Genomic DNA, 20479 nt, shown 5'->3' on the forward strand with positions numbered 1-20479 from the left:
TATATTTCATGTTGTAGCAATCTCAGATGATGACCCAGCACATGTTCATTTTAAGAACACTTTCACTGCAGATTTGACAAAATGCAAAGAAGGTACCAATGTGAGATTTCTAAAGATAGCTACAGCACTCGACCCAAGGTTAAAGAATCTGAAGTGCCTTCCAAAATCTGAGATTGATGAGACATAGCGCATGCTTTCAGAAGTCTTAAAAGAGCAACACCCCAATGTGGAAACTACAGAACCCGAACCACCAAAAAAGAAAATTAACCTTCTGCTGGTGGCATCTGACTCATGATGATGAAAATGGACATGTATCGGTCTACACTGCTTTGGATGTCAAGTATCAGAGGGGTAGCCGTGTTAGTCTGGATCTGTAAAAGCAATAAAGAATCCTGTGGCACCTTATAGACTAACAGACGTTCTGCAGCATGAGCTTTCGTGGGTGAATACCCACTTCTTCAGATGCAAGTCTTTGGATGGTTATCAAGCAGAACCCGTCATCAGCATGGACACATATCCCCTGGAATGGTGGTTGAAGCATGAACGGATATATAACTTTTTAGTGCATCTGGCATGTAGATATCTTGCGACACTAGCTACCACAGTGCCATACAAATGCCTGTTCTCACTTTCAGGTGACACTGTAAACAAGAAGCGGGCAACATTATCTCCTGGAAATGAAAACAAATTTTTTTTGACTGAGCGATTGGCAGAATAAGAAGTAGGACTGAGTGGACTTGCAGGCTCTAAAATTGTACATTGTTTTATTTTTGAATGCAGGGCTTTTTGTACATAATTCTACATTTGTAAGTTCAACTTTCATAGAATCATAGAATCTCAGGGTTGGAAGGGACCTCAGGAGGTCATCTTTCATGATAACTTTCATGATAAAGAGACTGCACTACAGTACTTAGGCGAATTGCAAAATTCTATTTCTTTTGTTTTTTTACAGTGCAAATATTTTAATTAAAAATAAATATCTAGTGAGCACTGTACACTTTGTATTCTGTATTGTAATTGAAATCAATATATTTGAAAATGTACAAAACATCCAAAAATATAAAATAAATGGCATTCTATTGTTGTTTAACAGTGCGATTAATCGCAATTAATTTTTTTAATTGCTTTACAGCCCTAGTAAAAAGCAAATTTCACCACCAAAAAAACCTGTTTTTAAGGCATTTTGCGGCAATTTGGCTCAGATAAGATTTGGATAAGTATCTAAACTAAATTTTTTGAGGTCCACTCAGCATGAACTCCTCTTGGTTTTTTTTCAAGACTGCGTGTGTGCAACTACTGTTTCTATGTGTTATTCTTTAATGTGAACAAAAAGGGTGAGCTCCTAAAGACGGCTGATATGAATAGAAAGGAGCAGTAAGTGCTGATGACCAGAGGCACCTAACCCAGTAAATATTATATGTGACTTTCAAGGACAGGCACCCTTTCCTTTTATTTGAAAGAAAGGCTGCACTGCCACAGAAGGTAAAACTTGAAGTAAACCTCAGCTTTTATTTCCTTTTTCCGAGCTCAAATTGCTAAGTCTGTCTCTTTCATTACACTTTGCTTCCTTGTCGTTTTTTCCTTCAGTTTGATTTTTTTGCCAGAACTTCAGTCTTTATGCTGGTGGCCCAGCCCCAGCCCACATTCAAGACACTTCTAATGCTGAGAGAACAGTCGGTGCAGTAGGAAGTTAGTAAGTGTTTTACCGATTGCGGAGGAAGGGAAATTGTTGCAGCATGGTGGTAGCTTCTGGGTTGAGCTGATTATTTGTTTGCTTAACAGATGTCAATGATTTTTCAGAAAGGCTTTGTTGTGGGTTTTTTTAAATATATATAATTGAATTAAATAAGTACATATAACTTAATAGCCCCTCTGAGAGAGAGAGATAGAGAGCAAATTGTCTGTAGGTAAAGCACAGACGTCAGCATGAGGACACTTGGAGACACATGAGGATACTCTTCCCAGCTCTACCACAGAGTCACTGCATGGCTGTCTTAAGGCAAATCACATAACATCTGTGCCTCAGTTTCCCCACCTGCAAAGATGGGAGAATGAGACTTATCTTGCTCACATGGGTGCCATGAAGCTTAACATAGGTTTGTAAGAAACTTTTTTGGATTGGTTGGATGGCTATGTTGGATTACATCATATTAACTAATAAATAATAATGTGTGCGTTATTTTTTACAGCCATACTTTCTCAAGGATGGATTACTTATTTTTCCTGGGATATTTTTCTGTCTCTTTTTATATCTTTCCACTTGGAACTTTGCCAAACTCCATTGCTGAGTGGGTGTCAATGCCTCAGCTCATCTTTTAATGGCAAGGGGGAGAGGTGAGACTACTTGTGCCTTTTTATATTGTTCTTTTGCTGGAGTACTTGCATGTTTGTCTTGGTTTTGCTTCTCCGTTTCTTTCTTTTCTCTGCTGTTTCTTTTTCTCTCTCTCTGAATTATTTCCCTTCCTTCTACTCCCCTTCCCAGGATCCAGGCATGCCTGTCCAACTGACCTTATTCACAGGAGGTGGACCTTTGCTTTTGAGAGCAAAAGCTTGACACTCAAGGAAGTAGGAATCCCATAGAGAACTAAATTTTCTTTTAGGCATATTTTCTTAAGGATTTGTTGCAAAATTTTACTTCCAGATTTTGGAAGAAATTGAGCAACTTGATTCGCTAGATATGAAGGCCCAAGGAGATAAGATGGGTGCACTCTTCTCCCCCTCTTTTAAAAATATATGAAGGGAACAAATTCAAAAAGTCAAAGAGGTGTTTCTATGGGAATGCATTCTGCCCCGTTTCCAATCCCACAAAATAGGACTGTTGGTAATGTAGACAAGACAGGAGCTGGGACCAGGAATATATGCATAGAGTGAGATCCACAAGAAACATTGGCCCAAAGCCTACAGATTCCCCTTATTCAGCAGTTTAGAATTAAAAGTAATTCTTCAGTTTCTATCGTGATTATTTTTCTAATTATAAGCTGTTAAATCAGCCAAAAGATTCATTTCTGAAAGTAGATATAAGAAAAGAGCCCACCTGACAACTTTGATGCCCTCCGAGCACCAGTGAAACAAATGGTTCCTGTGAGCACTACTGGCTTACATTTTCACTCTCACCTTTTTGCTTTATTAACTGCAATCCCTTCAGTCCTCCTCCTTTTTTCTGAACAGCATGACATCCTGTCTGCTCCGAAGCTGCAGCGTCGTGAGACAGGCACTTCTTATTATGTTGCATGGTGCCTGGCTAACTTGTTAGTCCATCCCAGTGGTTCTTAATTGTTTCCATATTGGGATACCTGCTCTGTTACCTTTTCCATACCAGAATGCCCTTCCCTTAGCCAGTTCTCGCCAGGAGTCCCTTCTCATGGAGCAACATGAGAAGGACAGAGTGATTGGATTTGCAACCCCTTATCATCTGTTTGCAAACCCTCTGGGTATTATAAACTGCAGCTCTAGATCATTCTGCAGACTGGGACCCAATCAGTCATGTCCAAGAAGCAGCCTTTATGATAAGGGCTCCCAAATAAAGACAGGCTTTCTTATTCAAGATGATCTTGTGGACTGTCCTCTCTCCATTCACAATAGTACAGACATCTCCCCTCCAGTTTGTGATTGTGTAACATTACTGTGGCAATTCTATTTTCCATACATGGAAAAGTAATATAAGGTAAGGTAAGTACTTAATGTATTTTAGTTACCTTTAATATGGTGCTTGGGTTTTGTAGAAAAGAATTAAATGCACTGTCTGCTTTTGCTCTTCAAGTTGTCTTCTCCCTCACATATGTCCGGTTTTTCTCCTCTGGAAATAAGGGGGAGGAGCCAACACTATGTGACCAGCCAGTCCTCTGTGGCAGGTCCATACTTAGGATTTAGGGTCCTATGCAGTATTATTAAACTGGTGCCCCATGCGCCACTGAAGGTGGTCCCCAGCTGGCACTGCTGAGCCCAGTGTGTCAAGGGGGCACAGCCACCACCCCCGCCTGCAGATCCCCAGACACCCCCCCCCAATTGCTGACACCCTCCGAGCTTTGTATGCAGCAGACGCTGCGGCAGTGGCTCAAGGCAGGCTTCACGCTGTCAGATGGGGGATGCATCTTGTTAGAACCCACAGCCTTCCTGCAGCCCCTTGCCATCCCTGGCTCACCACGAGCATTTTGACAGGAATTACCAAGCAGTAATAACAACAACAATAATATGTGTGTGTTTGTGTGAGAGAGCCTGTGTGTTGGGGGACTGTGTGACAAAGTATGTGTTGGGGAGTGTGAGACTCTCTGTGTGTATGTGTGTGTGTGACAATCTATTGGGGGACTCTGACTTGTGAGGCAGAGTGTATGTGGGTCTGAGAGCCAGTCTGCATGTGAGAGAGACAGTGTGTGTGTTAGGGAAGTGTGAGAGACAGTCACTTTAAGTCCCCCAGTCTTTTACTCTCCTTCCCCTCCCCTCTGGCCCCCCACGCACTTCGTATGCGGCATATGCCTAGGGACAGCCCTGCTCTGTGGACCACCAGCAAGTGCTCTGTGAACATTCTGGTTTATGACATCCATTAGAGGGGACGGATAGCTCAGTGGTTTGAGCATTGGCCTACTAAACCCAGGATTGAGAGGTGAATCCTTGAGGGCCCCACTTAGGGATCTGGGGCAAAAATCAGTACTTGGTCCTACTAGTGAAGGCAGGGGGCTGGACTTGATGACCTTTCCGGGTCCCTTCAAGTCCTGTGAGATAGGTATATCTCCATTTATTATTATCCCCCTCCTATGCTCTTCTTGGCTGTAGAGTTTGGGCATGAACTGCCAGCATTTCCTCTCTTTGTGTTCATTGACTACAGCTAGTCCTTTTCCAGTTCCTTCCTATAGTTGGATATCAATTAACACTAATATTATTGATGTCTCCGTTTTTCAGCCACTACTGTATGAATAGATTCTCTCAACTGCTGAGTTATGGATTCGCTTACTCTCTTCTTGTTACTGATGACTTGGCAAAAAGCCCTTTGTTCCTGGCTGAGTGCCAAGCCATTGATCAAGACAAATGAGTAGTTCCCATTCTCACTGACAGAGAAATGTTCTTAGTTCAAATATGAACAATGAATATAGTCTTGCAGTTACTTGGATTGGGGCATGAAAAACCCTGAAAAATAGTGATGCCAAACAAATCTTGAGAGGGGTCACTTTATACAACTCTCACAGCTGTTTCTGTCTTCTCACTATGCCTCCCCAGTTGTCACTTAGATACATCTTTATCTCACCTGAATATTTAGATCCACTTAAAAATCTTTGTGAACCACTTTAGTTATCTCTTAGCTCCACTCCACTGACCTGTGCCCTATCTCATCTCCAAAATTAAAAGTTTCTGAGACAAGGAAATTGTTTTTTGTTCATCTTTGCAAATCAGTCAGTTTTTCCTTTGTATAACCTTGTCTATTTTTATACAGCAGTCACAAATTCATCAACATGGAGAGCCCAATGCTTTTATGATTTCCTTGTGTCATTTAGACATTCCTTATGTGTGCCACAAAGGGCAGTAGGGGAGAAATGGCCAATGGCAGTGGTGACTTTCCCCACTGCCCCATTCTAAATCCAAACAGCATCACTTCCGAAGGTGAGTCACATTCATATCCTTGATCTTCTTGTTATTAATATAAAATTGTAGGCAACACACTATCAGAAGTTTGGTAACAAATATTGGCTCTAGCCCTGAGGTCCTTACTATGTTTTACTCAGCCCTTATTCAAGTAGACTCTTACTCAGCATGAGTTTTGCCAGAGTAAAGATTAAGCAAGGATTTAGCCCAGAGAGAATAAAAAATTAGCAGCACAGATAAGTGGTTTGGAAGGTCTGACAATAGAGGAATGATGAAGAAAACATAACTTATATACCATAAAACAGGGGTCGGCAACCTTTCAGCAGTGGTGTGCCGAGTCTTCATGTATACACTCTAATTTAAGGCTTCGCGTGCCGATAATACATTTGAACATTTTTTAGAAGATCTCTCTATAAGTCTATAATATATAACCAAACTACTGTTATATGTAAAGTAAACAAGGTTTTCAAAATGTTTCAGAAGCTTTATTTAAAATTAAATTAAAATGCAGATCTTATTAGTTTAGTGTGATCCTTGCCCTTGCTTTTCCTTGCTGAGTTTTCCAATGTCTGGTGGCACCTATTTGGATACTTTAAGCTGCACACAGGCTTCTGAGTTATCAGCTGATAACCGACTGGCAGGAGGTCAGCGGCTGGAACCCCAGATTGGCGGCTGAGGTGAGTGGAGCTGGCAGCTGGTAGGGCTGAGCAAGGCCGGAAACCTGGATTCTGTCTGGCAGGGGGCCTGCACTGGAACTCCAACTGGAAGCAGGGTGAGTGGGGCTGCGGAGGGGACCCCAGCTGGCAAGGGGCCAGCAGCCAGAACCCCAGAGCAGCGGCGGGCTGAGCAGCTCAGCTCGCTGCTGCTCTGGGGTTTCGGCTGCCGGCTCCTGCCATCTGGGGTCTCAGCCCGCTGCCAGCCTGGGGTTCCTTCCCCCAGGCCAGCAGTGGGTGCTGAGTGGGGCTGTGGCAGGGGGGGGGACCCCAGCTGGCAAGGGGCCAGCAGCGGGAACCCCAGAGTGGCGGCGGGCTGAGCAGCTCATCCTGCCGCCGCTCTGGGGTTTCCACCACGGGTTCCTGCTAGCTGGGGTCTCAGCCCACTGCCAGCCTGGGGTTCCTTCCCCCAGGCCAGCAGCTGGCACTGAGTGGGACCGGCGGTGGGACCACGGCTGGCAGGAGCCAGTGGTGGAAACCCCAGAGCGGCGGCAGGTTGAGCAGCTTAGCCTGCCACCACTCTAGGGTTTCGGCTGCCGGCTCCTTGCCAGGTGGGGTCTCAGCCCACCGCCAGCCTGGGGTTTCTTCCTGCAGGCCAGCAGCGGGTGCTGAGTGGGACTGGCGGCGGGATCCCGGCTGGTAAGGGGCCAGCAGTGGGAACCCCAAAGCGGCAGCGGGCTGAGCGGCTCAGCCTGCCCCGTGTGCCATCAAAAATCGTCTCGCGTGCCACCTTTGGCACACGTGCCGTAGGTTGCCAACCCCTGCCATAAAGAAACAGATGGAAAGGGCCAATAACAACAAAAAAATAATATACAGGAGGGAGGGAGGCTCATTCAATGTTGACTAAGGACGTATTACAAGATAGAATAGTCTTAAGATGGAGAAGTTCAAGTTTAGGTTAAAAAATAAGAACAAACTTCCAAATGAAAAGAAGAATTCATCTATCTGAAGTACCAATATGGTCCCCATCATTATATTATCTGAGCATCTCAAGTCTTTTCTATATTTACCCTCACAACTTCCTTGTGAGGTAGGGAAGTGCTATTATTCCCATTTTACAGATGGGGAACTGAGGCACAGAGAGACTAAGGGTGTGGCTGTATTTTGAGCTGTGGGAGCAATTCCTAGTTTGAGGAGATACACCCACGCTAGCAGTGATTGAGCTAGCATGCTGAAAATAGAATGTAGTTGCAGCAGGGCAAGCGGCTAGCTGCTCAAAGTACATACTCACCCAAGACACTAGGTACACACTTGGGAAGGCTAACATCTCCTGACACCCACACCATTATGGCTACACTCTATGTCTAGCATGCTAGCTCAGTCGTAGCTAGTGCAGTTACATCTCTTTGAGCGGGGAATTCCTCCAACTCGAAGTGTAGACATAACCAGAGAGACTTTCCGAAGATCACACAGGAAGCCTCTGGTGGAGCAAGGAACCGAACGTGGGTTTCCTTAAGTCCCAGACTAGCACCCTCTCCTCTGGCCAGACAAGAGGTGAGAGACAAGAGAGATGCTATTGAGCCATTATCAGCAGAAATATTCAGAAAGGGATCTGAGGTAACACTCTAATCAGAATAATGAACAAGGCAGTTCACTGTTTTAGACTGAATATCCTGTATTATTGTTTGTGTTGTTTAACAATCTGCTTAAGGAACACTGTGTACAGGCTGCTGTCCCACAAATGAAAGTCAGAGCTATCTCTTGAGGCTACCTCAGTGAAAAAAAGGAAAAAAAAAAAAAGGCTGCTGATGATGCCTGCAAAAAAAATGGCATTGCTTGGAAGGAAGAGAAAGGCTGGTCTCCTAAAAAAAAGACAACAATTTAATGTGCTTACTTGTGGTGGTGTCTTTGGGGCCCCCAAGTAAGCACAAGTGTTGTTGTTTTTTAAGGATAAGGCTCTAGGCCTCCTGACTCTTAGTCCATTTCTCTAAACTGATCAACTGGGAAATTTCTACTGAAATCACTAAATTTTACGTCTTCATTTATTTTGCACTCATAATGTAAAATCTACCTAACAGAAGTTTTGGAAACTTGATGAGAAGCAGCCTCTTCCTTGTATTACCTAGACTGGCAGCAGAATCCTTCTCATACTAGGGAAGAGGGCCTTGAGAGAGAATGTTTTTAGATGGGGGAGAGTAGGTAATAGCCCTCCTCCCAGTGCCACCACCTCTACCTAATAAATATGCCTTTCTTTAGCACTCTAAATGGAGAGATACATGTGGAAGGGAAGTGAAGAATGGAAAAGGGATACAGTCATAGGGTCCCTCTCCAACTCTTGTAAAAAATAAACAAAAAGTAAATAATACTTGCACAGACCTCTGAAGCTGAATCGGCTCAAAGCTGGGGATAAATATTTTATGAAGATTTGCAGTGTCCCTTGAGGGGGAGGAAGGGTAGAAGCTCTAAAAATTCTTGACATTTGTGAGGAGGGAGGACATAAACCTAATTATAGTGCTTTCAGTGCTATCTCCTCTATTTTCTCAGTACATCCTTATAACTCCTCAGGGGTTGTCTCTGTTTCCAGCAAAACAGCCTCTTATTAGTTGGAAGGCAAACACAATGATAACCCACAGAAACAAAATCAATGTAATCTCTGACATACATGATTACTTAGTGATGGGCCGTATTTTCAGACGTGCTCCATCACTCATCCATGAACCCAAACTTCAAGGTTTGACAAAGTTTTGATTAGCCCCACCACCAAAGGAGAATGAGATGGGGGAAGTCCACCGTGGTTATTATTCTACCTTTATGATTTTCTACTAGATCCTTCTCCTCACAAACACAGCCCTCATCTTTGCTAGCCAGCAGTGAGGGCCCAAAGGTCCTCTGATAACCTTTCTGTGGGGCCCCCGCTGCCACTAAACTGAAATCTCATATACTCTTGGCTATGCAATGTATTATGGTATGTATTGCCTCAGAGTTTGAAACATTACAGTGGGTCAAACAAAGAATCTGGCTTCCTCACAAGCTAGCAGTCAAGAGAGGGGAATTGAGCCACACATGTTCTCCCACAGACAAACATCCAGGATGAGGGACTTGTTTCCAGCCAATATGCCACATAGGATAATGCCCTCAGGCATCACCAAGATCATTAAAGAGAGAGGGGTTAGGGATTTTGGACACTAGAAGAAACAAGGATCTGTTTAGGGGTCTAGGACAGGCCCTCAGAAAAGGCTGGGTACAAGTCAGATTGTCACAGGGAAATCTTGCCATAGATAAAATTATTCATTTTCATAATTAAAACAGATTTTTCAAAACAAAACTACAGCTTCCCCCCCTTAGAAACAGCATCCCATTTTTATCAAAAATTCAAAACAAACATGAATTATTTTTTTCATTTTTAAATGTACCACATGCAAACATATCTCACTGGAAGTAGTGAGTTTTTTTTTTTTACAGACTCTGACAGCATCCAATAGCTGCTGACTCCTTGATATGCTCTTATTTGATCTTCTTTCTAAAAAAAAATGTACCAGTGGTAGAAAGACTCTTGTAAGACAATGCCAAATGTACTAAAAAAAAAAAAAAGGCCGCAACAAGAATCTTTGTTATTTTGGAATCCAAATGTTCCTGCCTCTAGACCTTCCTGTGACCCACCTGTCAGAAAATACATTTATTTTCTCTTCTGTAGAATGTCCTTGTCAAGCAAAGACTGATAAGGGGTGTTTGGTGTCTGTTTTAATTAAGGTGAAAAATGTTTAGGAATGCTCCTTCCTGAAAATGCTACTAGTCCAAGAGTTACCAGCCTTCCACCTCTGCCCTCTGCCCTAGCCTTCACTCCCATTCTATCCCCACATGTTAATGCATTAATGGCAACAAAAACAAACAAAACAAAAAAGAAACAAAATTAAAAGTCTACAGCACACTAGCGGCTCACTTGGTGCATGCCTAAATGAGCAGCTAGCCTCACTGATGCCAATGGGCCTACTCAAGGGAGTATGTACATAGCTCTATGTACATAGCTCATCTTTCACTGTTCTAACCCTTGTCTTTCCCCCCCCCCCCTTTGTTTATTATTGCCCCTTTCTTCGGCTGTAGTTAGTGGGAATTGTTGGTACTTAGCAGTGCCCAGGATTGGGCCCTTTGACTCTAAACTCATGTGGCAGGCGCCTGTCTTTTTATTAATCTGTAAAGTGCCATGCGTAACTCTGGCATGGTAGAAATGACTAAAAATATACCATCACTACCACTGGGTACTGCAGTCAGAGGCTAAAAGACTGACGCTGCTTTGCTCTCTAGAATTTCTCTTAATAACTTGTTCATCATTCAAAAGAATTAATTGACACCATCTGTGTGTATTCAGTGCCCTAACTTTAGCTGACACAGCAAATAGTTTAAATCTCCCTTCATGTTCCTTCTCTGTTTTTATTTTTTTTTAAAGGTACATTAATCCAAGAGAGATCCTTTAAGCTAATGGCTAAAGAATGTGCCTTGAGCTCTGTGTGAATGCCTAATGGCTTCAACTGTTTGTTTAAAGGCAAAAACAATACTTCTGCAAGATGGCCCTCCCACTTGCCTGTGATAGGCTACCAAGAATAGCAACAGCCTGTGTCACTAGAAAGGGCAAAGCCTTCTGAAATAGAAACAAAGTTGTTCACAAATCCGTCTGTGCCATATACTCTGTAAGCTTCTGTATCACGCTGCCATGAGGAAAATAACCTGTGCGTTTGTTGGCAGCACAGCACGGACAATTGGCCTGTGAAGTGTTTCTACCCTGAAGTGTAGAATAGAGCTGTTAAACGGCAATGGTACCTGTGCAGAATGTGGAGGACCTCAACCAACAGTGCAGGAAAATGAGAACAGGGGAGAGTGATGATAACAGAGGCGACAGCAGCAGCAACGCCAACCTACACAAGCTTCCCTCTCAGACAGGTAATGTGGCACAGTTTGAATGCCAGCTGTGACTGAATGACAATAGGAGCAAATATATGTAACTAACATTCGGGTTTGGAGGAAAATTGCCTGGCAAAAGCCAGGAGAGTCTAAATTAACACTGTCCGTCTGTCCCCTAATTCCTGGCATTGCAAGAGAAGGAAAATGTGAGCAAAGAACGAAGTGTCACCTTTCCCTTTGAATGAGAGTGTTTGAAATACTTTCCCCTGAAGGCCTTGATCCTACAGATCATGGATGCACCCTCTAATGTGTAAATCCTTCTCCTTTTGCAAATTATTCACCTGAAAGATCAAAAGAGCCATTGATGCCCACAATGTCTATTCTATTGTAACCCATTAACACTAAGGACCAAATTCAACCCTCCCCTTGAAATCACTGGGGCTCATTGACTCCAATGGGAGTTGCACCTGCTTATGGCAGTTTGACTTTGGGTCTGCAGACTAGGAATCCAATATAAAATTACTACTGAAAAAAATATTTGCAATCATAGAACAACTTTAATCCATCTGCACTTTGCTGTTTTAACTGTCAGTTTCTCCCAGCCTCTGGTGTAACACATTTTATACATATAGAGATTCTTTTACTGAGATCAGAAGTAGGTGACACAAAATCATTACATTCTGTTTCCATGATTTAAAGCTGAGGCAGAAGAAAGAAAACATTGCTGTAAGCCAGAGAGGACTATGCCTGAGTTAATGTTTGCTTAGAAATAAATGATTTGAAGTGCACAAACTAACCCAAATATGTTAAGATACTATTGGCACAAATAATATTGTTGGAGTGTAATAAAAAGTTATGGATGAGGCCAGCAATATCCACTGATATCTGGGATCACAGGGAAGCTAAGGTTAATGAACAAAAAGCCATTCAGTTTGCGGACACACTATTGAACTATTGTTTTTACAATCTGTACATTATTTATGCAACATAATCTTCAGGTTACAATGTACCCAGCACCCAGTACTTTCCAACACCTCAGTCTTGAGTTTTGCACTAACGCAGCCACAAAGCGTGAACTGGGTTAGGTTTTCTTTTTGTTTTTTGTTTTCTTTTTCAGTGACATAACAATTGTATAAATTTCAGTTTTAAAGTACTGTATTTTCAGCAAGATTTTTAGAAATTATTGTTAAAGGGCTGTAGAATTATGAATATATAAAATACATATTCCACCAGCTGGCCTGAAAATAATCTCCAGTTTAAAGGATCCATATCCTTCTGAACTGTTTTAACTTCCATGGGAAAGTAAAACTTTTTTTCAACCCTCTTGAATCCATTCTAACTGTCCAGCTCTCAGAGGGAGAGGAAAGAGATAACCAGGGCAAAATGAAGGAATACATTGTAGAAATCTCTAAAAATTTTCTTAAAATCAATTTTCCATACAAATGTTGCAGTTTTAAGGTTTGATATATCATGATTGACCAATGCTACAAACAAATGCCTTGTCCCACTGGAGAGGGGGTATCCCATTGCGTCATATAGTCATATCTATGTGACAAACTCCTTTTATCATGCACTTTTGACTGCCTGACTTATTTACCATTAACCTATTTTTGACAGAACTGCACCCAACTTTCCAAATCTCTGGATAGTTGCAAATAGCGAACACTTAAAAAAAAAAAAAAAAAAAAAACCTTCCCGAAAGCTGTTTGCTTCTTTCCCAGAAATGTGGAATTTCTCACCCCAAATTACCCTTGAGGCAGTTCAGGAAGGTGAGGGATTGAAAAAACAACAACATCTATTTCCAGACACTATGAAAGTGGGCTGGATTTGTACCAGGGGTGCAGTGATGAAAGACTCCACATCCCATAACCAACATATGCTGTTTGGGGCAGCAATTTCCTTCTGTCTGCATTGTGGGCATTACTGTACTACAAATAATAAATTATAACAACAAAATAATTTTATTTACAATTTTTTAAAAAAATTGTGTCATTATGGAGACAGAGAAACTGAAATATGCTTTGTGGAGTAATTAAAAAACAATGTAGAAACATTTGTGCACAAAAGGAATCTCCATGCCTGAAATAATCGCAGATGTGAAGCTGCTGTGATGTGCTGGACAGGGTTCCGAAATGCCCATAGTCAGGAGCCTGGTACAAATTGAAGGGCAGATAAGGATGGTTTTACCTGCCTCTGATGGAATCACGTCCCCCCCTCCCCCGAATGCTTATAAATCTTTCCTGACAGAAATGACTTACTCGTGCATCTCATAATATACAGTTGCCTTTGAAATGGCTCAGATTGCACCAAATGACAGATTAAAAAAATTATGGGGAAGGATGCACACCCTCCATAACATCTTCATCCCCCATCTCCACCCCTAATTTCAATTACACATGCTGAACTCTAGGCTATACTGTTACTATCCTCAGTCTGCTTTTCAGGAACAAAGCATAAACATTTTAGAAAATGCTCTTAAAGATAAGTTTGTTTGTCAGGCAGTGCTGCTTTCTTTGTTGGTTGTGAGAAAGCATTTTTTGTTGAAATGGAAAAACAAATGAGTAGCTTTCTCAATCCTTTTTATTTTTAGTTACACACCTATTGGCCATGGGGTTTATCCAGAATTTTTTACGGAAGCCTCCCATTAAAATATATATATTAGCAGCACATGACAGTGAATTGCTATATATATTTTATGGTTCTCACAAAAACAAAAGAAATATATATATTTTTAAAAGAAGCATTTTTTAAAGAGAATGTCTAAAACCTTCTCTGCCCAGAAATATCACAAAAAGCCTGTATTTAAAAGGAGTGCCTGTAAAACTACTGGAAGTGCTAAAGCAAAAGTCACATTGAAGTCAATGAGAGTTTTGACGGGGAAAGACTTGGAGCTTGTCTTCACATACAGCACTACAGATGTGCAACTGTAGTGCAAGTGAAGATGCTACTATGCCAACAGAAGAGCTTCTCCCATCAGCATACTTAATCCACCTCCATGAGAGGTTGTAGCTATGTCAATGGAAAAAGCATTCCCGTCAACAGAGTACTGTCTACACCAGGAGTTAGGTCGGTATAATTACGTTGACACCCCTGAGCAATGTAGTTATACCGATATAACTCTGTAGTGTAGACCTGGCCTGAGTGGAAGCTGAGTAAAGCTCTCAGGATTTAACCCAATGAGAATTTTGCTCAAGTAAGGACTGAGTATGATAAGGGACATTTAGATTTTGCCCAATATTAATAAAAACATGTATAGGCTTCAGGGAAAAGCAATGACTGCAGATTAAATGTGATTCACATAGAACTGCTGAGAGAGTTTGCTGCTGAGATTGTAGAATGTTCTGTTTGCCCCTTTCATGCCAGAAGGTGCTGTACATTCAAGGGCCAAATTTGAAAAGGCAGCACAATTCATTTCAAAAGGCTGCCAGGATTGACCGATGATAGGATCATCTGTGGTGCGTAGGGGTCACTGTCAGACAACAAACGGGAACCAGAGGCTTCCCTAAAAATTAAAAACCTGCTCTACTGGTGTAACTAGCTGTTCCCAAACCTGCTTGGGGGAAGAGAGAGGAGGTGAGAGTTGTAGATCAACAGTGTAACACAAGTTTCCACAAATTTGTAAAACTGGGTAGGTCTGATAACATGATCCTTAGGCCCTATAGGAGGTTCTCAAACTAGTAGTGAAAAAACAAAGCTAACATTTAAAATTACCAGTACAATAACCATCCTATTCTTATTAAACATTGGCATGCATCAGCGGTGCACAGCCTTTGTGGCCTTGAGTCCCACACTGGCAACTTCCAAGCTGTCTGAGGGCCATACCAAAATAATTTATTTTAAAATAACCATAATATTTATCCCGGGGGCACAAGTCTTATTTCTGCCCCACTGAATTCCTCCACCAGGTCATAACTGAAGGATCCCCCCCGCCCCCAGCACTACTAATATATTAAAAGCAGAAGATCAAAGGTGGGAGAAGGTTAGTTTCTGCAGTGAGGTTAACACCTGTATCACGTATGTATACCATTAGCCAGATTTGTAGCAGGTGTAAATCGGGGTTGCTCAGTTGAAGCCAATTTATGTCCTCTGACGATCTGGCCCAGAGTGTAACTTTACACAAATCAGTGCTTCCAATAAACCTATTGGTCTTGGATTGTAGGCATAAATCGAGAAAAAAGTATTGGGTATAGTGCAGAGGAGATCACAGCAGTTGAAAATAAATACAGAGCTATCCATTACTTTCAGATGGGCTAGGTATCTTTCTACCATACATCACTCTCCAGCCAAGTTGACTGAACTTCTCATCCAAACCTGCCCCAAAGGAATTAGTTGAAATAGTCTGCACTATGTTGCAGAAGCCACTTCCCACTGGTACATGAGCTCTCTGCAACTAACTGGAAAATTAGCAGTCAATTTACTTGGCCTCTAATTGTGTGATAGCCAACATCATGCTGAGAAAAAAAAGCTATGCTGAGTGGAAGAATTAACCCAACAATAATAAACTAGAATTATCCATCAAAGGCTAGGGTGCAAAGGCTTCACAACAAGCAGAATATGATCAGTTACATCTTTCTTGTAGTAATAAACAATGAATCTCAGTTGTATAAAACACAGTTTATTTTAAAGTGGAGATACAATGGCATATGTTCTCCATTTTGTCTATTCTATCACCATCTGGTTTTTATTCCCAATGGTGCAGCCATCAGAAACTATGTGAAACAGAGGCGATGCTAGCCCATTGGGGGCCCTAATCAGGAATATTTTTAGGGACCTCCTCCCACACAACACATACTAATAATTAATAGGGAGCCCCCTTGAACTGCTCGGGACTCTAAGCAATTGCCTAGTCTGCTTATGCGTAGTGCTGGTTCTGATGTGAAATATCTGATCTTTTTGTTACAAAGAACCCAAGGATTAATGCTGAGTGAATCCCAAAGTGTTCAGAGGTTTGCACCCCAAAATTTGGTTTATCTGAAATATCCAATCTGTCTATCTGGAGCAGCAAAACTGGGTTTGAAATCTTAGTCTGGTTCTCGGTGGATAAGTGTCCACATCACAAAGGAACACCCTCAGAATCAGCAACCTTTGCATTCTCAGCAAGGGCAAAGATTTAATGGGAGTCCAAGATAAACTATATTCTCACGAGTAGGGGTGGTCCCTCCAAGGTGGGACTGAAGCACTGTGGTTAGGAAGCATGTACTATTCTTGTCTATAATATACCAACTGTGTGGATAAGGGTTCTAGGGCTGTCAGTCTGATGCCTTTTGTGGCAACTAAATTCAACTCAGGAAAAATGTTGGAAATTTAAAAGGAAAAAATGCAAGAGCCTCTTTATTGGATGTCTGTTCCATTGTCACTATTGGGAAGGCTTACTTATTTAGGGTCTGATCTAAAAGCCAGTGAAGTCAAATGAGAGCTGGACAAATTTATGAGTGTGATTGTTTGATGGGGTTGCTTATGACGGTAGGGGACAGGGCTCAACAGTCCTGGGGTTGGCCCACTTGTTTACATCTTATGTTTCTACAAGTTAATGTGTCAGGGCTTCAGCTGACCACTTGCAGGGGTCAGGATTGGAAGGGATTTCCCCCAGCACCAATTTATTTTTATCTTCTTCTTCTGGAACATCAGGGATGGACACAGCTGGAGATGGAACACTGGACAGAGAGCACCAGGGCTCTGAGGTGGTGCTAAGCATTCTCTCTCTCAAGTGCTTGGCTGGTTGGTTTTTGCTCACATGCTCAGGGTCTAACTGATCGCCATATGTGGAGTCAGCAGGTGGCAGTGACCTTGGGTTTTTTTCCTTCTCCTGCACTGTGTGGGTGTGGGTCACTTACTCATTCCCCAGGCACTGGTGCACCTTGGTCCCTCTCATTCTCTGACTGTGGCACATAATAGTCTAGTTTCCTGTGGGCCGTAATACTTTGGTCTAATTTCAGGGCTTGTCTTCATGTACAGCACTACAGCAGCACAGCTGCACCACTGTAGCACTTTAGCAAAGATGCTACTACGCCAACAGGAGAGCGTCTCCCATCGGCATAATGAATCCACCTCCCTGAGGGGCGGTAGCTATGTTGACAGGAGAAGCTTCCCCACCAACACAGCACTGTCTTAAGTCACTCAGGGGTGTGAATTTTTCACATCCCTGAGCAATGTAGTTATAGCAATATATGTCTGTAGTGTAGACCTAACCTCAGTTGTTGGGTTTAATATGCAGGTACTGGGTAATGTTTGTGGCCTGTGATATACAGGAGGTCAAACTAGATGATCTGGTGCTCCCACCTGGCATTAAACTCTATAACTGAATGGGAGTTTTTCTGTTACTTCAATGGGTTTGGGATCAGGTGCTTAAGAGATACTAAAAATAAAGGGGAAAAACGAAGTGCATTCCATGATATATTTTTTCCTGCGTTCAGCAATTTCACTTGATATGACCAATGTTGTTGGGTTATTCTTCATTTGATCATGTTGTTTTCCCCCAAAGTGAGACCTTAGAACAAGATTTTGAGGACAGATTTATGAAATAACTTTATTATTGATGATTAGTGTAGCGGGGTGATGACCCGCTCCAGCCCTGACAGGGTTGGAACCAGCCCTAGGAGGGGGCTGGCAGGCTGGGAGAACAGCCCAGGCTGAGTGGGGAAACAGCCGCAGCTGTGGCCACGCCCCAAACGGACTCAGCTGGCCCTATAAAGGGACTGCTGGGCTGAAGCAGTCTCACTCTCTCTCTGCCTTTAGAGGGAGAAGGGCCTGGCTGCTAGGGAGTGTACCTGGGTACCTAAGGTGGAGCAGGGCTGGGGGAAGGCAAGAGGAGCTGGGGAGCTCTGGCCTGGAAACCCCCCCAGGCTGCAGGCCTAGGGTAAGGCCAACTGGGTACTGGGGTTGAAAAGGGGCAGCCCACGAGTAGGCAGAGGCAGCAGGTCCAAACCCCTTTGCAGTCTGCCCCAGTGAATGAGGGCTAAGTGATGACTGGCAGTAGCCGAGACTGAGGCAAAGTGGGGATAGTGGGTGGGAGTTCCCCTGGGAGGGGGAGACCCAGATCGGTGGGGTACTGCCAGGGGCAGCACCCCAGTTAAAGGGGCACCGGGGTCCAGGGAGGGACACGGGGGCCAGAGGACAGGCAGATCACCGGCCTGCAGAGGGTGCTCCGGAGCTGGAATGAGCTAATTCCTGGAAGTCACGTGCAGGAGGCGCAACAGGGGTGAGTCCACACCTTTACAATGAGAATGGTACAGAGCTCATTTTTGTTTTTCTTCTGTAATTCCAGGATGCGGAACGTTTACATTTCTGTCATCTGCCATTGCTGCCATCAGTGGATTCCTAATGGGTTATGAACTGGGACTCATCTCTGGGGCTCTTCTTCAGCTAAGCAGTATACTAGCACTTTCTTGCAAACAACAGGAAATAGTCGTAAGCTCCCTCCTCATTGGGGCCTTACTAGCCTCACTTACTGGTGGATTCCTAATAGACCGATTTGGAAGGAGAATTGCGATTATTATAGCATCTTGTTTACTTGTACTGGGAAGCCTGATCTTGATACTCAGTACATCATATGGCATACTTATTGTAGGACGGATTGCTATTGGTATTTCAATATCATTATCCTCAATTGCAACATGCGTATATATCGCTGAGATAGCCCCACAGCATAGAAGAGGCCTGCTTGTATCATTAAATGAACTTATGATTGTGATTGGCATTCTTTTTGCCTACATTGCAAATTATGTATTCGCCAGAGTTTCCCATGGCTGGAAGTATATGTTTGGCCTTGTGATACCAATAGGTGCCTTGCAAGCTATTGCCATGTATTTCCTTCCACCAAGTCCTCGGTTTCTTGTTATGAAAGGTAGTGATGAAGCTGCTAGCAAGGTACTGGGAAGGCTAAGGGCAACTTCAAATACTGCTGAAGAACTCACTGTGATCAAGTCTTCTTTGAAAGATGAACATCAGTACAGTTTCTTGGACCTGTTTCGTTCAAAAGACAACATGAGAGCCCGAATGCTAATAGGCCTCACACTAGTGTTTTTTGTGCAAACAACAGGGCAGCCTAACATTTTATTTTATGCATCCACTGTTTTGAAGTCAGTTGGGTTCCAGAGCAATGAAGCAGCTAGCTTGGCCTCGACAGGAGTTGGAGTGGTTAAAGTGGTTAGTACAATCCCAGCCACTGTTTTTGTGGATCAAGTTGGAAGCAAAACCTTTCTATGTATTGGTTCTTCTATTATGGCAGTGTCACTGGTCACCATGGGATTGGTGAATCTTAATATACACATGAATTTCACTAATATCTGTAGAAACCAGTACCTGGAAGATTCCATTTTTCATGAACCAGGAAATGTGAGTGCCAGCAATGAGAGTCTCAAGGAGCAGTTTGCTGGTATGCCTTCCCAGGGCAGAACATCAGTAACCACAGTGAGAAAATCTGAAATTTCTAAGGCAGAGGAGCAGAACAGCACAGCCTTGGCAGGAGGAAGGACCTCTGCAGCAAGCCAAACAGCATCCCACATAGTAATAGACACTGTGGAAGTTCCAGCTGCTCTGAAATGGCTGTCTTTGGCCAGCTTGCTTGTTTATGTTGCTGCTTTTTCCATAGGTCTTGGACCAAGTAAGTATTTCATATTTTTTATTCCTTTTAATGATTTATTTAAAAGTTAATTAATCACTGGTGTAAGATGCCCATGTTGACATCACTGGAAATTGAAGTTCTCAATCCAATGAACAAACATCACAATAAGCAGCAGTATGTGTTTCCACCATGCTGCTCTGCCAACAGACACTGATCCTATTCTGGAAAAAACAACTCAAGGTGCGCGACAGAGCAATTCAGTCTCCATTGCCCAGTCAGTCTTGATCTCTCTGCTAAGATCGCCACTAGAGGCCCTAATGGTGATGAGGGTATGTTACCACTACAAAGTAGGTGGAGAAATTTTAAAATAAGGCTATAGAATATCCAACCAACGGTAATTTTCAGGGTGAAATCCTCACCCCATTGAAGTCAATGGCAAAGCCAGGATTTTACCCTCAGTCACTGCCAACTGGTGTTGATTGGAATCAGTGACCTATAAGTGAAAAACTGTATCCCATTGACTGTGTCCAGAGCCATTTTTAATTCCCCACACTCCACCCCTTTTCTTTTCTTTTTTCTTACCATGTAAACGATACTACATAAGATATACTGTGACGGCTCATAAACCCAAGTTAAAAAACATATTGCTAGATGCTTCAAATGAGCATAGCATCCCCAACTTGACAGAAGCTACACCGATTGACTCCAGCTGAGGTTCTGTCTCTCTGAGCATGTAGCCACACTGACCATGTAATCCAACCTACTGCTAGGAAATGGAAAACATTTAATCCTA

The 20479-nt window shown here is 42.8% G+C and overlaps 1 protein-coding gene across 8 annotated transcripts in view; it reads left to right on the forward strand.

Annotated features, from left to right (window-relative positions):
• Window positions 1-20479, forward strand: part of SLC2A12 (solute carrier family 2 member 12) — a 68883-nt gene that overhangs the window by 21961 nt on the left and 26443 nt on the right. Inside the window, exons 1-4 of one of the 8 annotated variants that reach the window (XM_039528438.1) lie at window positions 2214-2334; window positions 5487-5592; window positions 10973-11162; window positions 18388-19725. In XM_039528438.1, coding sequence (XP_039384372.1) covers window positions 11036-11162; window positions 18388-19725 — 1465 coding nt within the window. In that variant the 5' untranslated portion in view covers window positions 2214-2334; window positions 5487-5592; window positions 10973-11035. Of the gene's footprint in view, window positions 1-2213; window positions 2335-5425; window positions 5593-10881; window positions 11163-18387; window positions 19726-20479 lie in introns of those variants that run through there. The other 7 variants (XM_039528439.1, XM_039528437.1, XM_039528440.1 and 4 more) reach the window with 7 other exon arrangements.

This window comes from Mauremys reevesii, linkage group 3 (genome assembly GCF_016161935.1).
Source record: "Mauremys reevesii isolate NIE-2019 linkage group 3, ASM1616193v1, whole genome shotgun sequence".
Lineage (NCBI taxonomy): Eukaryota > Metazoa > Chordata > Testudines > Geoemydidae > Mauremys > Mauremys reevesii.